The following is a 17,030-nucleotide window of genomic DNA, read 5'->3' on the forward strand; positions in this document are numbered from 1 at the left end:
CAAATATGTCACAATTGAAAAGTTAAGAACCAAAGTGACACAAGTTCCAAACTATAGGGACCTTTAGTATAATTCGCCCTTTTATTTTTTGCTAGTTTTGTTTGTTTAATGACATAAATTGATAGTTATTGCTAATTTTGTTTTGTTAATTTTGAAATTTTAGGATTTTTTGTTTTTGGCAGTGTAACAAAGTTTAACAGATGGTTAGAATTGAAATGAATACAGAAATAGAGCTTAAATTGGTAAAATTGAAGTTGATTTGATATTAAGGTCAAATTTTGAGATTTTTTTAATAAATTTTTTAATTAAAATTATAAACTTTTCTGTACATGTAATAATTGTTTCAAATTATCACTGACAGATACTTTCTCCTTCAAAATATCGCTTGCTAAATTTTTTGTTTCTTGGGTTCAAAACTGTTTCTATGATTTATTTGGATAAGAATTAAATCGACATTTGATTATAAAAACATCCTATTAACGTTTATTTATTTTGAAAGAAATTTAAAAAAAAAATAAAAAATTAAAGTTTGACTCTTAAAGCAAAATATATTTTAACAAATTGTTTCTTGATTTATATAAATCATTTTTATTTTTGTTAATTTAAATTTTAATATTGTAAATTATTTTCAATGTAAATCATTTGCCTATTTCTGTTAAATAAAATTGATAAAAAAAAATATCTTAACTATTAAACAGAAAAAAAAGAATATTTTAGACATTTTATATTAGTTTAATGGCTAAAATATCAAACTTTGTTCTATCAGTCTTACTTGAGAAAAGTAGATAATTTAGGTTGAAAACAAAATTTAAAAAGTTTATAGTTTAAATTGATGAACATAAAAAAAATTTTGGGTATTAGGGTTAAATACTGTTTTTTTTTTCCCTAAAAAAAAAAAAAAAAAAAAAAAAACTCAAATTTTTTACATGTCTTTACTTCTATTTACTTTCTTTCCCCTTTTCACCAAAAGCAAACGCAAGATTACGACGACGATGAAGAAATCAATATCGAATGCTTGGATACCTGAAAATTCTTGATCGAAATCTTTGCTAGACTACCTGTGAAATCTCTGCTTCGATTTAGGTCAGTCCGCAAATCTTGGTACTCCTTAATCACCAACCCAAGTTTCATCACCACACACCTCAATCGAACTAAATCAAGCCACAGTCACAAACTACTCATCAAGTTCAACTATGAGAATCGAGATTCTTGCTTGTCATTTACTGATGATGAGACATTTGGCGATGAGTTTGTGAAACTTGAATACCTAGTTCAAAACTACAATGAATTCAAGATTGTTGGTTCATGTGATGGGTTGTTGTGCTTATCGGATTATTATGGCTCAGACTATGCTGTTCTATGGACCCCATCAATTAGGAGATTCGTGAAACTTCCTAAGTCTGGTTCTTCTGTGACCAAGACTCATCGCTTGCTTCGGTTTGATTTTGGATTTGGGTTCAACCACATGAGTAATGACTACAAAGTGGTGAAAATTGTGTGTGCAAAGGATAACCATCGCCGCTATGTTGTGCATAGGGTGGAGCATTTTGCACTTAGCATGGGTTCTTGGAGATCCGTTTGTATTGGTGATTTATGTTACAAACTTTATGGTTTTGATTCCTTGCTCGTGTTTGTGAATGGGGCTGCTCATTGGGTTGTATTTAATCTAAGAAAGGATTGTGTTTGCATTCTGGCATTTGATATAGTTGAAGAGGTGTTTAGGGAGATAGCTTTGCCAAACCATCAAATTGATGTGATTCTCCGAACAGACGTGTCTATTACACTATTGGGCAAGTCACTTGCTGTAATCCTCTATGAAGCTGTTTTTTACTTCTGTGAAAACAATTGGGACTAACCATGTATGGGTAATGGAAGAATATGGTGTCATAGGGTCATGGACTAAAGGATGCAGAATGATTAGGAAGCAAAGAGGTTGACAGTATTGGGTTCTAGGAAGAGTGGTGATGTCTTGGCATTGTGATGAGTATTTAACTTTGGTGGTTTTGTGACTTGGGTACTTTGAGAAGATCATATAATTTACTTTGATTTCGAAAAATATTTGTACAAATATAATGAATTTCTGAAATGAATTTTGCTATGTAAAATCTAATGTATTCCTAACTATGATTTGTTAGTTACTTAGCAACAAACATTTTATTTTTTATTTTTTTATTTTCCTTGATCTTTCATGTTATGTTATTTGACCAAGTGAAACTGCAGCCTTTGTTCCCCATATCTATAAACTTGCATTGATAGAGGAATTCATTAAAAGTTATGGTTTTGAGCTTTTGTCTATCTTTGGCACCTTCTTTCTCTGTTGCAAAGGAGATGTCATTGAAATCAACCCCCATGCATAGCCATGGTTTGTTCAAACTTCGAGAGCTATTAGCTATAAGAGAGCAAAGATTTTTTTCTTTCACTGATTATTGGAAAACATCAATAAATGAGAGCCTCCACTTTCCCAAAAGGTTATGAAAAGAGCATTGGCTATCCCAAAAAGAAAAAAAGAAAAAAAAGAAGAAGATGGAATTCGCTAAAGTGCAAATCCACCTCTTTGTTTGAAAAAACTACTGCTCCTCCAGCAAGACTGATAGACTCAAAAAGTGAAAAACACAAATTAAATACTCTGATTTCTTCAAATTTATTTTCTATAGCTTGTGTTTCAAGCAGACAAATTAGTGAGGGTCTAAATTGGACATCCAGGACCTTTAATGGTTGAATTGTCAAGGTAGCCCCAGCCGTCGACAATTCTTATACAATATGCTGATTTGGTCCCTTGGGGCTGTTGAGGGACAATCGTTTGAAGCTGTTTATTGACCAGAGCCTTTCGTGAATTCTGTTATATAAGTTGCTAATCTGTGCTAACTCAAAGTTAGACTTCTACCTGGTTGTGTTCTTATGTCTTGGGTTCATCCTTAGTAGTTTGATTTATCCTTTTGATGTGAACATGCTTGCAATTTGTTTTCAGGTTTGTATCTATAACTACCAGAGCAGTGTTTTCTTCCTCTTTTTGAGAGTTGCTCTTAGCTTGAAAAAATATGGAAGTAGTATTCCTTGTATCAATTTGAATAGTCTTCATTTTTTTTTTTTGGAAGGGGGGTGGGGTGTGTGTGCGTGAACTGTCCTCAACCACAAAATACTCTTCAGCGATAAAAGTCTGTTAAAAGCTTGCCAACCGAACTTGCTAATTTTGGGCCCTTAAGTGGAAATTTTCCCAATTTGCTAATCTGAGAGAAAACCAATGCACCACATTGCATTGCCATGTGACACATAGCTATCACCACTTTCCTCGGTTAGAAATTGCGCCACCTTGGATTGTGTGATGTGAGCATCTTGTACAACTCTACTACTTGTTGCTTAATTTGGTGCACTATCTTGACATATTTTGCTGCAATTTTCTCCTCCGTTACCTGCCTTGCCTGCGAAACCTGACCCAGGTAAGTGCTTCTTTCTTTGTTGGATTGATATTTTTGCTTTTGAGAGCCATAAAATCGACCAGGATTTACTCATAGTTAGGGTCAGTAACCCTCAGAGTTATCTCCTCTCTTTTTGAATTTATGATTGAGCACCTCATGGCCAATTCTGCTACACAGATAGCACAAATGTGATAGCCTTGCCATAGGTCATCAAGGGTTTTTCTGGCGAGTGAGAGTCCTTTAGGTAATCATATTTGACCTGTGCAACCTCTCCACTGAGTTGTCCAATCTTCACTCTGTTTGTAGTTGTCAGAATACCTATTGGCAATCGTTGTATTTGTACCAAAAAAAGGATTATATAGAGAAGTCCATCTCTACCATTGTCAAGTCATTCCACTTTTGAAGCACCATGAGATAACACCCATAACTGATCAAGGCACTTGTTCCATAATTCTCTGACCATCCTCCTCTTTGTTGAAAGAGTCCTCTAATAATGTCCCCAGAGTCCTCTAATAATATCTTTAACTCAAAACCTGCTTAGATTCTTGTTTGCAATAATCTTTCCAATAAGATGACATTTTTTTCTCTAGTAAGAGGTGTGGAACTTAAATTATCTAAGATATGGAGGGAGGTGTGTGGTGTTTGTTAGCCATGGATCTAAACAAAGAAAATATAATAAGGTAGCAAAATCGGAGCAACAATGCACATAAAAGGAACAAAGATGCTCTGGAAGAAGGTGACGATTACTAAGAAGTTCAGTTTTTTGCATATAGGCTGGGGATATCCAAGTTAACAGAAGCAGGGGTATAAGGAAGTGATCTTGGGTAGTTAACAGAGGGTTGGGATTCATTTTAAAAGCAAGTAGAACAAAATATGTGATTTATTACCTAATGATGATTGAGGGACATCACGGGTTATGGGATTTATTTTGAACTTATTGGGATTATTAGGCATTAGAGTATGTACTTGATGTAGAAAGGAGATATATGAGCGGTATAGACCAGGTCGGGATGGGCTTCACTACATATTAAGGAAATATGTATCTCACTCTAGGCTTGACCCTGGTATTGGGATTAATTTGGCCATCCTAATCTGACCATAAAAAATTCAAACCCCAGACCCACCCATTATGCCTGTATATATGGGCTGCAAAGTTACTTTTGACCTCTGAACAAATCCCTCTATTGTTGAATTATTTGCAATATGACAAGTCTCATTCCACAAAGCTTTGTTTTGATTATAGAACATAATATTTATCAAAAAATATAAATAAAAATTATACGACTTAATGACCAGAGTATCCATAGTTACTCCCCAAAAAAGAAGAAAAAGAAAAAAAACATTAGTTCCCAAATTATTTGGGGTTGGAAGTTCAACCAACAATTACTACTTAATACATCACATTGTCCAAAAGTTCAAATTCAAATTCTAGAAACATCATATTGTCCAAACAGTTTTACTCTCACAGCCTTGAAACAATAAGAAAACTAATCGCAGCTCCAAGTCCATGAAATTCCAACATGCACAGAAGTTGTCTTTCTTCAACAGTCTCACAATAGCCTCTATAGAAAACATACAAAGAAATTTGTGAACATGGTATAGAATAAACAAATTAAAGGACATTTTTTTTTTTAAAAAATTTCAATGAAAAGAGAAAGGGGAAAGGGGCCTCACCCTTCAATCCTCACTGATACAACATTGATAAACATAGGGGAAATACAAAGAAAATAAAAAAATGAGGTTTTAATAAATTTGTCCAGGCCAGTGTCCACCCCTCGAACATAGGCATAGGGATTTGTAAGGGTTTAAGTTGGTCCCCAAAAAAGCCTCCAAGTCATACTAGTTGTTTTGGGAAGTGCCAAAAAAAAGTTGACTTTTTTGTTTATTATGAAATGACGTGTGATCCAAATAAGTCAATAAGTTGACCTCTTTGGCACTTCCCAAAAGAGAGAGAAAAGAAATAATACGTCTTCAAAAAATAGATGATGCTTACTAGAATTTTTTTAATCTTACCTTATGTTCACATGATTCATGTAATGTTTTTAAATGATGGCATACTTTCTTTCTTCCTCTTCATTTTTTTTTTTTTTTTTTGGCGGGGTGAATAATGATGGCATACTTCCAATCAAAAAATAAGATGATAATAATAATAATAAAAATAAATGATGGCATGCTTGTTGTATCATCCCATTCAACATTGTTTGTTGTCTTTCTGAAATGAAATACATATAGTAATGATGCCAGAAAGTTGGGGATTCTATATACCCAAAGTCTCAGATTCCCTATACTTAAATAAACAATCAACCATACGATATGCCAAGAATCTTGAAATATAGATAACTTGAGACATGATCATGAGATTGAGAGTGCTTTGGATACATGGGAATAGGAATTTTGGGTAAGAAGATCTGTGCCATTCCATAAATACAAGCTAGAGTTACATGATTTCATCTTAAAATAGATCACATAAGCATTATACATAAACAGTGCAGTAAATCTAAAAATGTATCCAGAGATATAAAACGTGTTGCGAAACAGTGCCTAATCAACTTCAGTTTCTATGCCCCCTCCTTTTCTGTCTTCTCGGCTTGTGTTGTTTCCTTTCAAAAGTCTTGATGAACCATGTGTGATACCTTGTGGTTATTGAGTGCCCAATAACCATCCCAACCACTATACCACTCACATATCCCATGCATATGACAATCCACTCAACTGTACTTGGGAACGTTGAATCATTATCTTGTTCAGAGTTCAATGGTGGTGGTGGTGGTGCCTCTAACTTTCCACATTTCCTTGACAAAGGGTCTTCGCACAATCCGAAATTCCCCTGATAGGAATTGTTCTCGAATGTGTTGAATTGCTTCCCATGTGGAATGGGTCCTGTGAGATGGTTATTTGAGACATTTAAAATTGCAAGAAAAGTGAGAAGTGCTAGTTGCTGGGGGATTTCTCCCGAGAACCTGTTTTGAGAAAGGTCCAAAGATTCAACGTTTGTTAGGTTCCTGAAGCATGATGGGGTTCCACCACTAAGGTCATTGTTGGAAAGGTTGAGCAACTGACCTTTGAGGCTTCCAATAGAGTCTGGAATGTCCCCTTTGAATTTGTTGTGTGAGAGATCAATGGCAATGAAGACATTTTATATCTCCTCATAAATTGTATTTACACCTTTGTTTGTAAAGGTCATGGTGTAGAAATAGGTAGAACCCCAAAATATATCCATTTGCCAGGGAAGTCGCATGATTACATACATATACGTCGTCTTGTTGACTTCAAAAAATTTCATTGCATTCCAATTTTGAAAGAATTTTGTTGGCAAATCACCCGTAAAACCATTATGAGAGAGGTCAATGATGTGCAAATTTGGTAACTCAAACTTGATTTTCGGACTCCCTATTACACCATAGAATTTGTTGGATGGCAAGATGAGAACCTGTAACCTTGTAAGATCTCCTAACCAGAAAGGGAATGTATCTTCAATCAAATTATTTGAGAGATCAAGAATCTCAAGCTCAGTACAGCTTGCCAATGATCTTGGCATCTTCCCTTGTAATTTATTTCCACTGAAGTCAATCATTTTCAATTTGTTTCCTTTATTGTATGAGTGAGGAATGAGACCCTGAAAGTTGTTTCCTTTGACATTCAAAACTAACAGAGAATTACTTAAGTTACTCAAACATGGCAGAATAGTTGTTAGAAAAATGAAGAGCGTAAAGAGAACTCAATCGACAGATCAATTGTGGAATTTCTCCTGTCAATCCGTTGTGTGAGACACGATAAGATTTGGGTGGATAGTGGTGGAATTGGCAGTGGTCCTTGCAGCATGTTATGAAAAAGGTCTAAAATGCGTAAATTATACCATGGAAGGATATCTGGATGTTGCTCAAAGCCTTTTAGAAAGTTTTTCTGAAGACTTACATTCTTTAGAGTTTCTACACTTGTGTTCAACTTCCATGCTGGAATTTGGCCATGAATTTTGTTTTCATCAAGATATATCACCTCAAGTTTGTCTTGGAAGCGTAGAAAATTTGGGAATTCCATCAAGTTGCATGAATCCAGTAATAACACCTTTAACTTTGGAAGTGTGTTATTGGAAGTTTTTTCGGTTAGCACTGTTAATTTGTTTACTGGATAAATTGAGGAACATAAGATTTTTTAGCATAAGAAAAATTTCAAGTTCCAAGCTGCTGAGGTTATTGTCAGCAAGGTAAACAATTTTAAGATTCTTTAGCTCAAAGAATGACCTTGGGATTGGGCTTTGCAATTGGTTGTTTTAAGTAATAGACAAAGTAGATGGGTCAGGTTTGTTAAATGAGATGTTATTTCACCACTTAAGTGATAAACTGTTTAGAATAATAGGCCAAGGGAAAATTGTATCATGTAACGATGAGATTCGAACTTAGACATTACACATGATAAGAAAGAATTTCATCGAAAAAGTCTAAATTATTCATCACAATCAGTAAATGAGCACTTTATTCACCAAGTCAATTCTTTAATCTCTAACTTGGGATAAATTGATAAAAATGATCAAGTTTGTTATGTCCCCAAATTGGTAAAAATAATGTAAGCGAAACCAAAACTTCTCATTGGCATAGTCGAGCACAAATCATTGTTTCATTTCGTATCCCATCTTTTGTGTCATATCCATCCCAAAGACTAGAAAAGTGTAGAAAGAGATGAACTTTGGCATATAATTTTCCATAATTGTTACATGTTCTACAATAGTGAAAGTTTGAAGCAAAAGTTCCAAGTCTATACATAATTGATGATTGAAGTTTCACACTACAATCATTTCATATTTTAACTTGGAAATTAAAAGCTTTACCCAACAAATGCAATTAACTCTACATTTTAATATTATAAGACCTCAATTCACAACATGCTTACAAAAATGCCAACATTATCGAGCTTTTAACTCTGTGATGGTTACTTCATTGGCTGAACACATTATGTTTTTGCTTTCGGATGATGAATCTACTCCTTGTGGACTCTCTTCCCCGAAAAAGGCTGGTTGTTTAGGCTGAGGCATCGCACCCTCACCACCCAACATCATTGTCACAGCTGACATGCTCGGCCTATTTTCCCGATATTGTTGTACGCATAGTAGTCCAACATGAATTGATCTTAGCACTTCACATTCACACCATGATCCCCTTACTAATGAATCAACTAATTCCAATGGCCTTCCTTCTATGTAGAGTTTCCATGCCTAAACAAATTCACAGTTATTTTTCAGTTATTTTAAATTAGTGTCAGGCTTCTCTCCAGGGTACCCTTGTCTAATGACAGGTTGTGAGAGGCCTATAGGTTGCGTTATACCTAAGTTCATTGTGGAGTTTACAGGCCTCTCACAACTAGTGCAGTGAAGAGAAACACTTTCTTTTAAAATTTAGGGTTGGCAATTCATTATTGAAGACTTACATGGCCAAGAAGGTTAAGGTGGTGATCTGGATGATGAAATTCTCTATTCCTTTTTCCACTCAATATCTCCAACACTAATACCCCAAAGCTAAACACATCAGATTTTACAGAGTAAATACCATGAACTGCATATTCTGGAGAAATGTAACCACTGCACACCAAAAAAAGAAAAGAAAGAAAGATAAAATATAAATGATTAAGTGGGGTATTTTTTGTAAGTAACATTCTTAAATGTGCTTACTGTGTTCCAACTACTTTATTCGTTTTTGCTTCAGTTTCATTGCCACCAAAACTTCTAGCAATGCCAAAGTCTGAAATCTTTGGGTTCATCTCATTATCTAATAAGATATTATCAACCTTTAGATCTCTATGAATAATTCTCAATCTAGAATCTTGATGAAGATAAAGAAGTCCTCGTGCAATCCCAACAATAATGTTGAAGCGTTTAGGCCAATCTAACAACATGCTACGCTTTTGATCTGGCAATTTATTTTAACAAAGTATATCAGGATTCTAATTGTTCATGATGCTAGTTAGAAATGGAATAGACGATGATTAAGATTAATAAAATTGTTGAAACTATATATATAAGGGTTCTAAGATATTCAAACCGAAAATAAAGTAGTCCAAGCTTTTGTTAGACATGTATTCGTAGATCAACAATTTCTCTTCTACTTCAATGCAACATCCAAGGAGTTTCACAAGATTTCGGTGTTGAAGTTTGGCAATATAAATAACTTCATTCTTGAACTCGTCAGATCCTTGTCTTGAATTTTCAGAAAGCCTCTTCACGGCTATTTCTTGTCCTTCCATCAATATTCCCTGAAAATGATTACTCTGTCACTTTGATTCTAAGAATTAGGTAGCATACAAATTGTGATTTTACCTTGTATACTGGTCCAAATCCACCCTCTCCGATCTTATTATCTTGTGAAAATTTTTTGGTCGCATTGGAGATTGTAGCCAATTCAAAGAGTGGTAACTCAAACTCCTCCTTCTGGTTCTCCTCTGCATATATACAAGGCATTGGAAAAGATATAAATAAAAGAAACTATCTTTCCATCTTTCTGTTATTCTTTTTTCTTTTTGGGTTTTGCATAATTTTATTGTAATTTTTATCATAATAAGACATGTCAACAAATAAAATAATTTAATGACCTAAATTTAAAATTAAAACAAAATAGCATTAGAATATTCTCTTTTTTATTTTAAACTACAACCCTAAAATAATTTTGTTTTGTTACAATTTTAAATTTGGATCGTTGAAATACCACAATGAAATTATTGCAGACAATAATTACAAAGATCATAAATCAACTCTATTTTATTCTATTCTATCACGGAAACAGTGATGCTCACATTGAAAAAGCATAGAAAAGTTTCCAAGAAAATGTATTATCACATCACATTTAAATGAGAAAACCACATAAGAAATGAGTGAGCAACTAAACATTAAATCAAATGAGAGAGTAAAGAGAAGTAGAGAAAATAAAAGACTTGCCTCGTTTCTTTTGCTTCTTGCCAACCCAAAAAACCAGAGACAGACCAAGAAGTAGAATACCCACAAATGTTACAGAGGCAGCTATGACCCTCTTTTGTTTATTTGGACTGGAGCGTTCATGATGAGTTGTCAAACCATCTTCACAAACATACAATTCACCCAATTATAAACAGTTAAACAATCAGATAATTACAGCACCTAAAAATTTTAAAGAAAATGTCAATAACACTATAACATATAAGAATTTTAGAAATCAAATTTTTGATGAAAATTTTGTTACAAAAGACATTTAAGAATAAATTTCTAGCATCGTGATGATAGTTGCTAAAAAGTCGTCCCGAAAAATAAAAAATAAGACTTTTAGTGACAAAATTTTAAAAATGTCACTAATAAATACACTTTTAGGGACAAAATAATTTAGTCTCAAAAGAGTTTATTTTTTAGACAAAAAATTTGGTCCCAAAAGAATAATAATTTATCTGTAATGACTAATTTTCGTTGCTGAAAATGCAACAATAATACTTTTGACAATTAACATTTCGATCCTAAAAAATAATTTTGTTTCTAAATTTTTGTTTTTAAAACTTTAATTTGTTATAGTGTTGTTCATAGGGCTGCAAATAAACCGAACTGTTTATGAATAAACTCGGCTCGGCTCGGCTCGTTAAGGGCTCCGCTCATTTAGCGATCGAGTTCACATAAGCTCGACTCGTTTATCTTTATTTAAATTATATAATAAATATATTATTTATGTATTAAATAATATATAAATAATAATATAAATACATTATTTACATATTAAATAATATAAATAATATTTTTTATTTAAATAATATAAATAATATTAAAAAAATATCGAGCCTAGCTGAGCCGAGCTTGAGTTTTATTAATATTAACAAGTTGAGCCGAGCTCGAGCTCAAGCCCAGTTTCTTATCGAGCCGAAGTCGAGCTCAATAAACGAGTTCGATAAGTAAACGAGCCGAGATCGAACTCAGTAAAGCTTTGCTCGGCTTGATTCGTTTACAATCCTAGTTGTTCTTATCTAATTTATCTAATTTTTTTCATAAATAATTTATTAAGGGTGTTTTGCAATATAAATTATTTAAATTATCTCAATATTTTTTAGGATATTCTAATCTAAGTAAAGCCCCCAAAAAATTAAAAATTTTGGGAGATGGCTCTCCACAACCTCATATCCCAATACTTCTAGTTCAACATTAGATGGATAAATATTTGTATACCTATTTGTGAAGCAGCCATACGTATATATATAATCTGTCCATTTTCATTAAACTCCCTCAAATCAATTAAATCCCCAAACCAAACCAAACACCCACTTCCCTCTCCTCTGATATCCGAGCTCGTATAACCCATACAAGAACAGTTCATCAAACACACTGTCCTACACTCAACAAGGCTCATACTCTCATTGAACCATGACTCCCTAGTGTCCGGCAATTTCACCCCACTATACTTCACAAACCCATCGCTCGAGCAGTCCAGCTGCACCGCTCGATGGCACCCGCCCGACCAATCTGCACCCTCCCAATCCCTCAGAAACCTCGGCTTAAACCCATCTAAACACCAACATGGCGGGGACCGGTTTATTATGCAGTTTCCATAGGCCCCACATAGCCCGTAACTGTCACAGTTGTCAGTTTGTGCAGATGAGTAGAGTACCCACTCGTTGGTCCGCTCGGCCCACGTAAACCGCTGGACTAATCCGGTTGGGCTTAACACCAACCGGGTAAAAACCAAGCTGTTCACGAGGTTGAACTGATAGTACATCTCCTCTTTATTGGAAAAAAACCCATATGTGTAAACCGGGTTTGGGCTTAACATCGGAAACCCGCTGAATCGTAGACCATTCCATGGACCGGACCGGAATTTTACCGTGGTCCCACTTCTGACAATCAGCTGTGGAGATCCACTGGGGTCGAGCCGGTAGGTGAAGTTTCCTAGAGAAGGATTGTCAGAGCTTCTCCAGGATGTCAGGTAGCGGTCCAACCCAGATACCAAATTCTTCCCGAACTTCATTCCGGGTAGAAAAGTAGCTGTCGGATAATCAAAACTTTGCCATAAAATATTTTGGGGTTGATCTCCGTCTCGCACGACAAGATTTCCATTGTCAAACAACTGCGCCACTGGATTCTGAACCGTTGTCGATGAATTCGAGGACCAACTTACATTGCCAGTGCTATTGAGAAGAAGCAGAATTCCTGGATTTGTGATTTTTAGAACACCGAGTGAATCGGTGAGCGGCCTAGCTCTGTTTGCGACCCAGACAATTGTTCCGGTTGAGATTTTCTTGTACCAGATTGCCAAGTAGAAGTTGTTGGAGTTCCCGGGAGTGAAGAAGCCGAGCTCGAAGTTTTTTTGGGATGAAACAATGGTGTCGTTTACTCCAATTGTTTGATTTGCTGTAATGGTGTCTGTCATGGCGTTGGAGAGTATTAATATGGAGAAGAAGAAGGAAGAGCTGTGAAGAATTGTGGCAAATAAGCATCCCATTGTTGGCCTCTTCGTCTTGTTTTTCTTTGTTAGATTGATATAGTAAAGAAATGATGAAGCAAAATTCTTTTTGGCTTCCATTTGGAATGTGAGTTCTTTTTAATTTTTTGATTTTTTGATTTTTTGATTTTTTTTTTTTTTTTGACTATTTTAGGCCTCCTTTAAAAACATATTATTTTTGTAATTTTTTGATTTTTTAATTATAATATGGGATAAAAAAATTAGTATGTATATGATAATTTTTTTATTTTTTACAAAAATATGTACAAAAAATAAAGAGAAAAGAAAATTTTTGACTTTTTGGTATGGATTCTAGATTTTTTGATTTTTTTAATAACTTTTTGTTTTTTAAACTAAAATAGGCACACGGGAGAACTTTTTGACTTTTTAAACTTTTGTGCGAAAAAAAATAAAATGATTATAGTTTAGATAAAATATTTTGTCTTATTAACTTTTTATTTTATTTTGTCTTTTTATAACTAAAGTAACAAAAAAAAATATAATTTTGCTGGAGAAGTTGATTATTTTAAAAAGTTAAAATATTTATATTTAGTAAGATGGTTAATTTTTTTTATATTTATAATTAGATATGATATTTATGAGAAAAAATGTAAAATAATTATGAATATAATATGATATTTTATTTTATTAATTATTTTAATTTATTTGATCTTTTTATAAATTTTAACTCAAAAAATAATCTAATTTTTAACTTTCCAAACACCCCTCTTGTTTCTTCTTTGGTGGCGGCTGTATTTTTGTTGTTTGTTTCTGCTTTTGGTGGCGGCTGTATTTTGGTCTATGGTCATATGTGATTTGAAGGGTTAGTTTGCAACGTGGGTTGGTTTTTTAATTTTTTAGTTATGGGTCCAGCTTCTGTTCAGTTTGGGATTGGATTGAATTGTATTGTTGGGTTAGTGGGGGCTTATCACGGGTTTCGTTTTGAAAATCTGAACCGTTCAATGTGTAGAACTCGTCGAGTACTACATGCCTGTAAAAAATTATATTGATTGGATATCGATAACTATGTGATCAAATCAGTTTTGTATAAAAAAAATAGACGGTGAAAAAATTAACGGTTGATAAAAAACTGTTTTGTTCACATAGTTATCGATATCCGATCAACGTGATTTTTTACAATCATATAGTACTCGACGAGTTTTACACATTGAACGGTTCAGATTATCAAAACGGGACCCGTGGTGGGTCCCCACGGGCCCAGCAGCACGGTCCAGTCTGATCCCGGACTGGACAGAAGCCATGGCCTTTAGTTATTTTAGTTTGGAATTAAAAAGTGTTATTTGAGATTAATTTTTTTGATTTTTTTTTTGATTTTTGTAAAAGAAAAAATAAAATGATTATAGGTTAGATGTGATATTTTGTCTTAGGCCTTGTTTAGCAACTGTCATTTTTAGTTAAAAAGTTACAAAAAAAATCAAAAAGCTAACAACCCATACCAAAAATTCAAAGATTCCATTTTATCTCTACTTTTTGCACATCTTTTCGTAAAAAGTCAAAAAGTCATCTTAAACATACTAGTTTTTTTTACGTCACATTTTAGCAAAAAAGTTACTAAAAAAGTCTGTTCCTAAACAAGACTTTATTGAACTAAAAAGTCTAATTTATCTTTTTGTGACTATTTTAACTAAAGGCCAAACGAGCTCTATCTTCTAGTTTTAATTGGTTTAATTTTGGCTCATTTTAACTATTGATTACAAATGTTAGTATTTTTTAATATTAAAAAATACATAAATAAGTGACATATATTATATTGTTAAGAACAAAATTATAAATTTGTACAATTCATTGAGGTAATCTCAACTAATTCAGTTAATTATTTTCTAGTAAAAAATACTAACAACGTTATTAATTAGACTAAATTGACAAAAAATTAATACTTAAGAGTTAAAATTGAGTCAATTGAAAATGTATGGACTAAAATGATACAAGAAATAAAAGGTAGACTATTGATGTAATTTGTCTTATTTTAAATTACACTAATCTCTTTTGTGAGATTTGAATACATTGAGCCCTCATTTGGCATAAGTTAAACGGGGTTTTTTTAGATAAAATAGTCACAAAAAGATAAAATAAGTTTTTTAGTCCAATAAAGTAACATTTTACATCAAAACTATAATCATTTTATTTTTTTCTCACAAAAGTAAAAAATGTCAAAAAACCTATCTCAAACGAAACTTTTTAGCTCCAGGCTAAAATAGCCAAAAAGTCAAAAAACTAACTCACATCCCAAACAAACCCTTCAGGTGGTAAATTACAAAAACACATCTAGAATTTTGCTTAAAGTATAAATTGCCTCAAGTAGTTTGAAAAATTACAAATATCCTATTGTTAGAATTTTTTATTTAACATAATTAACTAAAAAAATAAAATTTACAATTGCTCTCTTACACAATAATAAAATTACCTAAATTATTAATTGAAACATATTTCTAACATCATTAAAAATGATTAATTGACTTAATAATTTATTAATAAAATGGGCAATTTGTTATGGAATTAGAAACTTCAAGGGTGAAATGTAGTTTCGAAAATTATAAGGAGCGATTCGTATTTTAATCAAATCTCAAGAGGTGTATTTATAATTTACCCTTTAAACTTTTAATTTACAGTAACACATACATACTACATGGTCTATTTTCATGTATAATTTATTATTTAGATAGATATTATATATATATATAAATATTTCCATTGAAATACATATTTTACACCTTTTTATTCAAGTGTTTTTTGCATTATCTATTTTAGTTTCGATCTTTTTAATTTTGTACTGTTGACAAAAACAAAATTAAAAATTAAAATGCTTATATAACTGATATAACTTGAAATTAAAATCTTGTTAAAAAATTATTATTTTTTGTTTATCATTAATTAAGTTGAATCCAAACTAACAAATTACTGATAAAATGCTTTTTTGAGTGAAACCATATGAAACTTAAATCTGTTTGGCATCCAGATAAAAAAAAAAACTCATTTATTTGATAATTTATTATTATTTTTTTTTGTAGTTAGTTTTTTTTTTTTTTTATATAAAATTTGTATTTTTTTTCTTTTTGGTCCATCTAATGTAAAATAATCTTTAAAAAAAAGAGTTTATTAAACTAAAAAAAAAGACTATTTAAAAAATTGTTTGCTTTAGTAGAATTTTTTTGGTTTGTCTAATCAAATAGAACTTAAAAATATAAAATATTTTTAAATATTTTTTTCTTAAAAAAGCTTGACTTAAAAAAATTAACAAGAAAATTACTTAAAGAATTATTTCCAAACACAGCCGCATTGTTCTATGTGGAGATTTTAGTAACAAGATGAAGAGCACTCAGACGCCGGAAAGGGGAAATGTTTTGACCAAACAAGGATAATTCTATTATATAGTCTTTTTTGTTGGGATTTTTGGTGAAATCTCTTTTTTGGACCATTTTTTTTTATAGAATAAATGACAATTCAATGAATTTCTCTTTAGAAAGTCTCTAAGTAGGAGAAGCCCAGTTCAATAAGGATATTTTATAATTTGTATTTTTTTGGACCATATTGCCCTCATATATATATATTATATATTAGAATAATCTCAGCTTTTGCATACACCAATCTTGAAGATGATTTGCGAAATCAGTGAAGATGATTTGCGAAATCTGTGAAGACGATCTCAAAATTTGAAGATTTCACCGCCGACGATTTCGCCCTTGGTCAACAATACACGATCTCGCCATCGAAGATCAACACTCTCAATTAAACGAGAGATTACATTTCAAATCTGTACAAATCTATATTAGATTTAGAGAGTTTTCTGTGTCGTTCGTTTATTGCATTAATCAGGACTTTCAAAACTTTGATGAAAACGACAAGGAAGAAATTCCTCCGGTTTTGAAACATTTGATTGATCAAGAGCAGGAGAGGTTTGTAAAACATTTGGTTGATGAAATCACTTCAATTAACGTTGGTACTGAGAAGGATCTGCGGCTGGTCCAGATCGGGTCCACATTGTCTTCGGAGGAACGCGAGGGCTTAGTCGTTTTATTAAAAGATTTCAAAGATGTTTTTGCGTGGTCCTACGAAGACATGCCTGGAATTGATCCTGAGATTGTATAGCACCGGATCCCTCTTGACCCTGAGGCCTGACCCGTCAAGCTGAAGCTTCGAAGAATCCGCTTGGATTGGGCTT

At 32.8% G+C, this 17,030-nt stretch overlaps 3 protein-coding genes across 3 annotated transcripts; 1 reads left to right on the forward strand and 2 right to left on the reverse strand.

Moving 5' to 3' along the window:
* Positions 1 to 1,030: 1,030 nt before the first annotated feature.
* Positions 1,031 to 2,164, forward strand: LOC114258807 (F-box/kelch-repeat protein At3g06240-like; the record flags this gene model as incomplete). The annotated part of the gene is made up of 1 exon (XM_028198799.2): positions 1,031 to 2,164. A coding segment is annotated over one exon (825 nt), but the record flags the coding sequence as incomplete, so codon positions are not given.
* Positions 2,165 to 4,878: 2,714 nt separating this feature from the next.
* On the reverse strand, positions 4,879 to 6,990 carry LOC145796157 (receptor-like protein 9DC3). The gene is made up of 3 exons (XM_082881187.1): positions 6,738 to 6,990; positions 6,050 to 6,509; positions 4,879 to 4,978 (listed from the first exon to the last, which is right to left on the reverse strand). The coding sequence occupies exons 1-3, from the start codon at positions 6,988 to 6,990 to the stop codon at positions 4,879 to 4,881; spliced, it is 813 nt and encodes a 270-aa protein (XP_082737313.1).
* Positions 6,991 to 8,081: 1,091 nt separating this feature from the next.
* On the reverse strand, positions 8,082 to 12,921 carry LOC114258787 (G-type lectin S-receptor-like serine/threonine-protein kinase At4g27290). Its single transcript, XM_028198781.2, has 7 exons — positions 11,581 to 12,921; positions 10,339 to 10,476; positions 9,724 to 9,845; positions 9,449 to 9,659; positions 9,079 to 9,316; positions 8,838 to 8,988; positions 8,082 to 8,625 (listed from the first exon to the last, which is right to left on the reverse strand). Exons 1-7 carry the CDS (start codon positions 12,848 to 12,850, stop codon positions 8,317 to 8,319), a joined length of 2,439 nt encoding a protein of 812 aa, XP_028054582.2. The 5' UTR covers positions 12,851 to 12,921; the 3' UTR covers positions 8,082 to 8,316.
* Positions 12,922 to 17,030: the final 4,109 nt, after the last annotated feature.

Source organism: Camellia sinensis, chromosome 7 (genome assembly GCF_055761805.1).
Source record: "Camellia sinensis isolate YWXY chromosome 7, ASM5576180v1, whole genome shotgun sequence".
NCBI classification, from domain to species: domain Eukaryota; kingdom Viridiplantae; phylum Streptophyta; class Magnoliopsida; order Ericales; family Theaceae; genus Camellia; species Camellia sinensis.

Bases quoted from the DNA above. Each gene is read 5' to 3' on its own strand.
- LOC145796157 (XM_082881187.1), bottom strand. From the start codon at position 6,990: ATGATTGACTTCAGTGGAAATAAATTACAAGGGAAGATGCCAAGATCA. The intron at 6,510-6,737 runs GTGATTTGCCAA...ACAAATTCAAAG, and splicing joins CTCTCATAATGGTTTTACGG to GGGACATTCCAGACTCTATT. The intron at 4,979-6,049 runs GTATCACACATG...TGTTTTCTATAG, and splicing joins GGGCACTCAATAACCACAAG to AGGCTATTGTGAGACTGTTG.
- LOC114258787 (XM_028198781.2), bottom strand. From the start codon at position 12,850: ATGGGATGCTTATTTGCCACAATTCTTCACAGCTCTTCCTTCTTCTTC. The intron at 10,477-11,580 runs GTATACAAATAT...ATGTTTGTGAAG, and splicing joins TATGGCTGCTTCACAAATAG to ATGGTTTGACAACTCATCAT. The intron at 8,989-9,078 runs GTAAGCACATTT...TTTGGTGTGCAG, and splicing joins AATAAAGTAGTTGGAACACA to TGGTTACATTTCTCCAGAAT.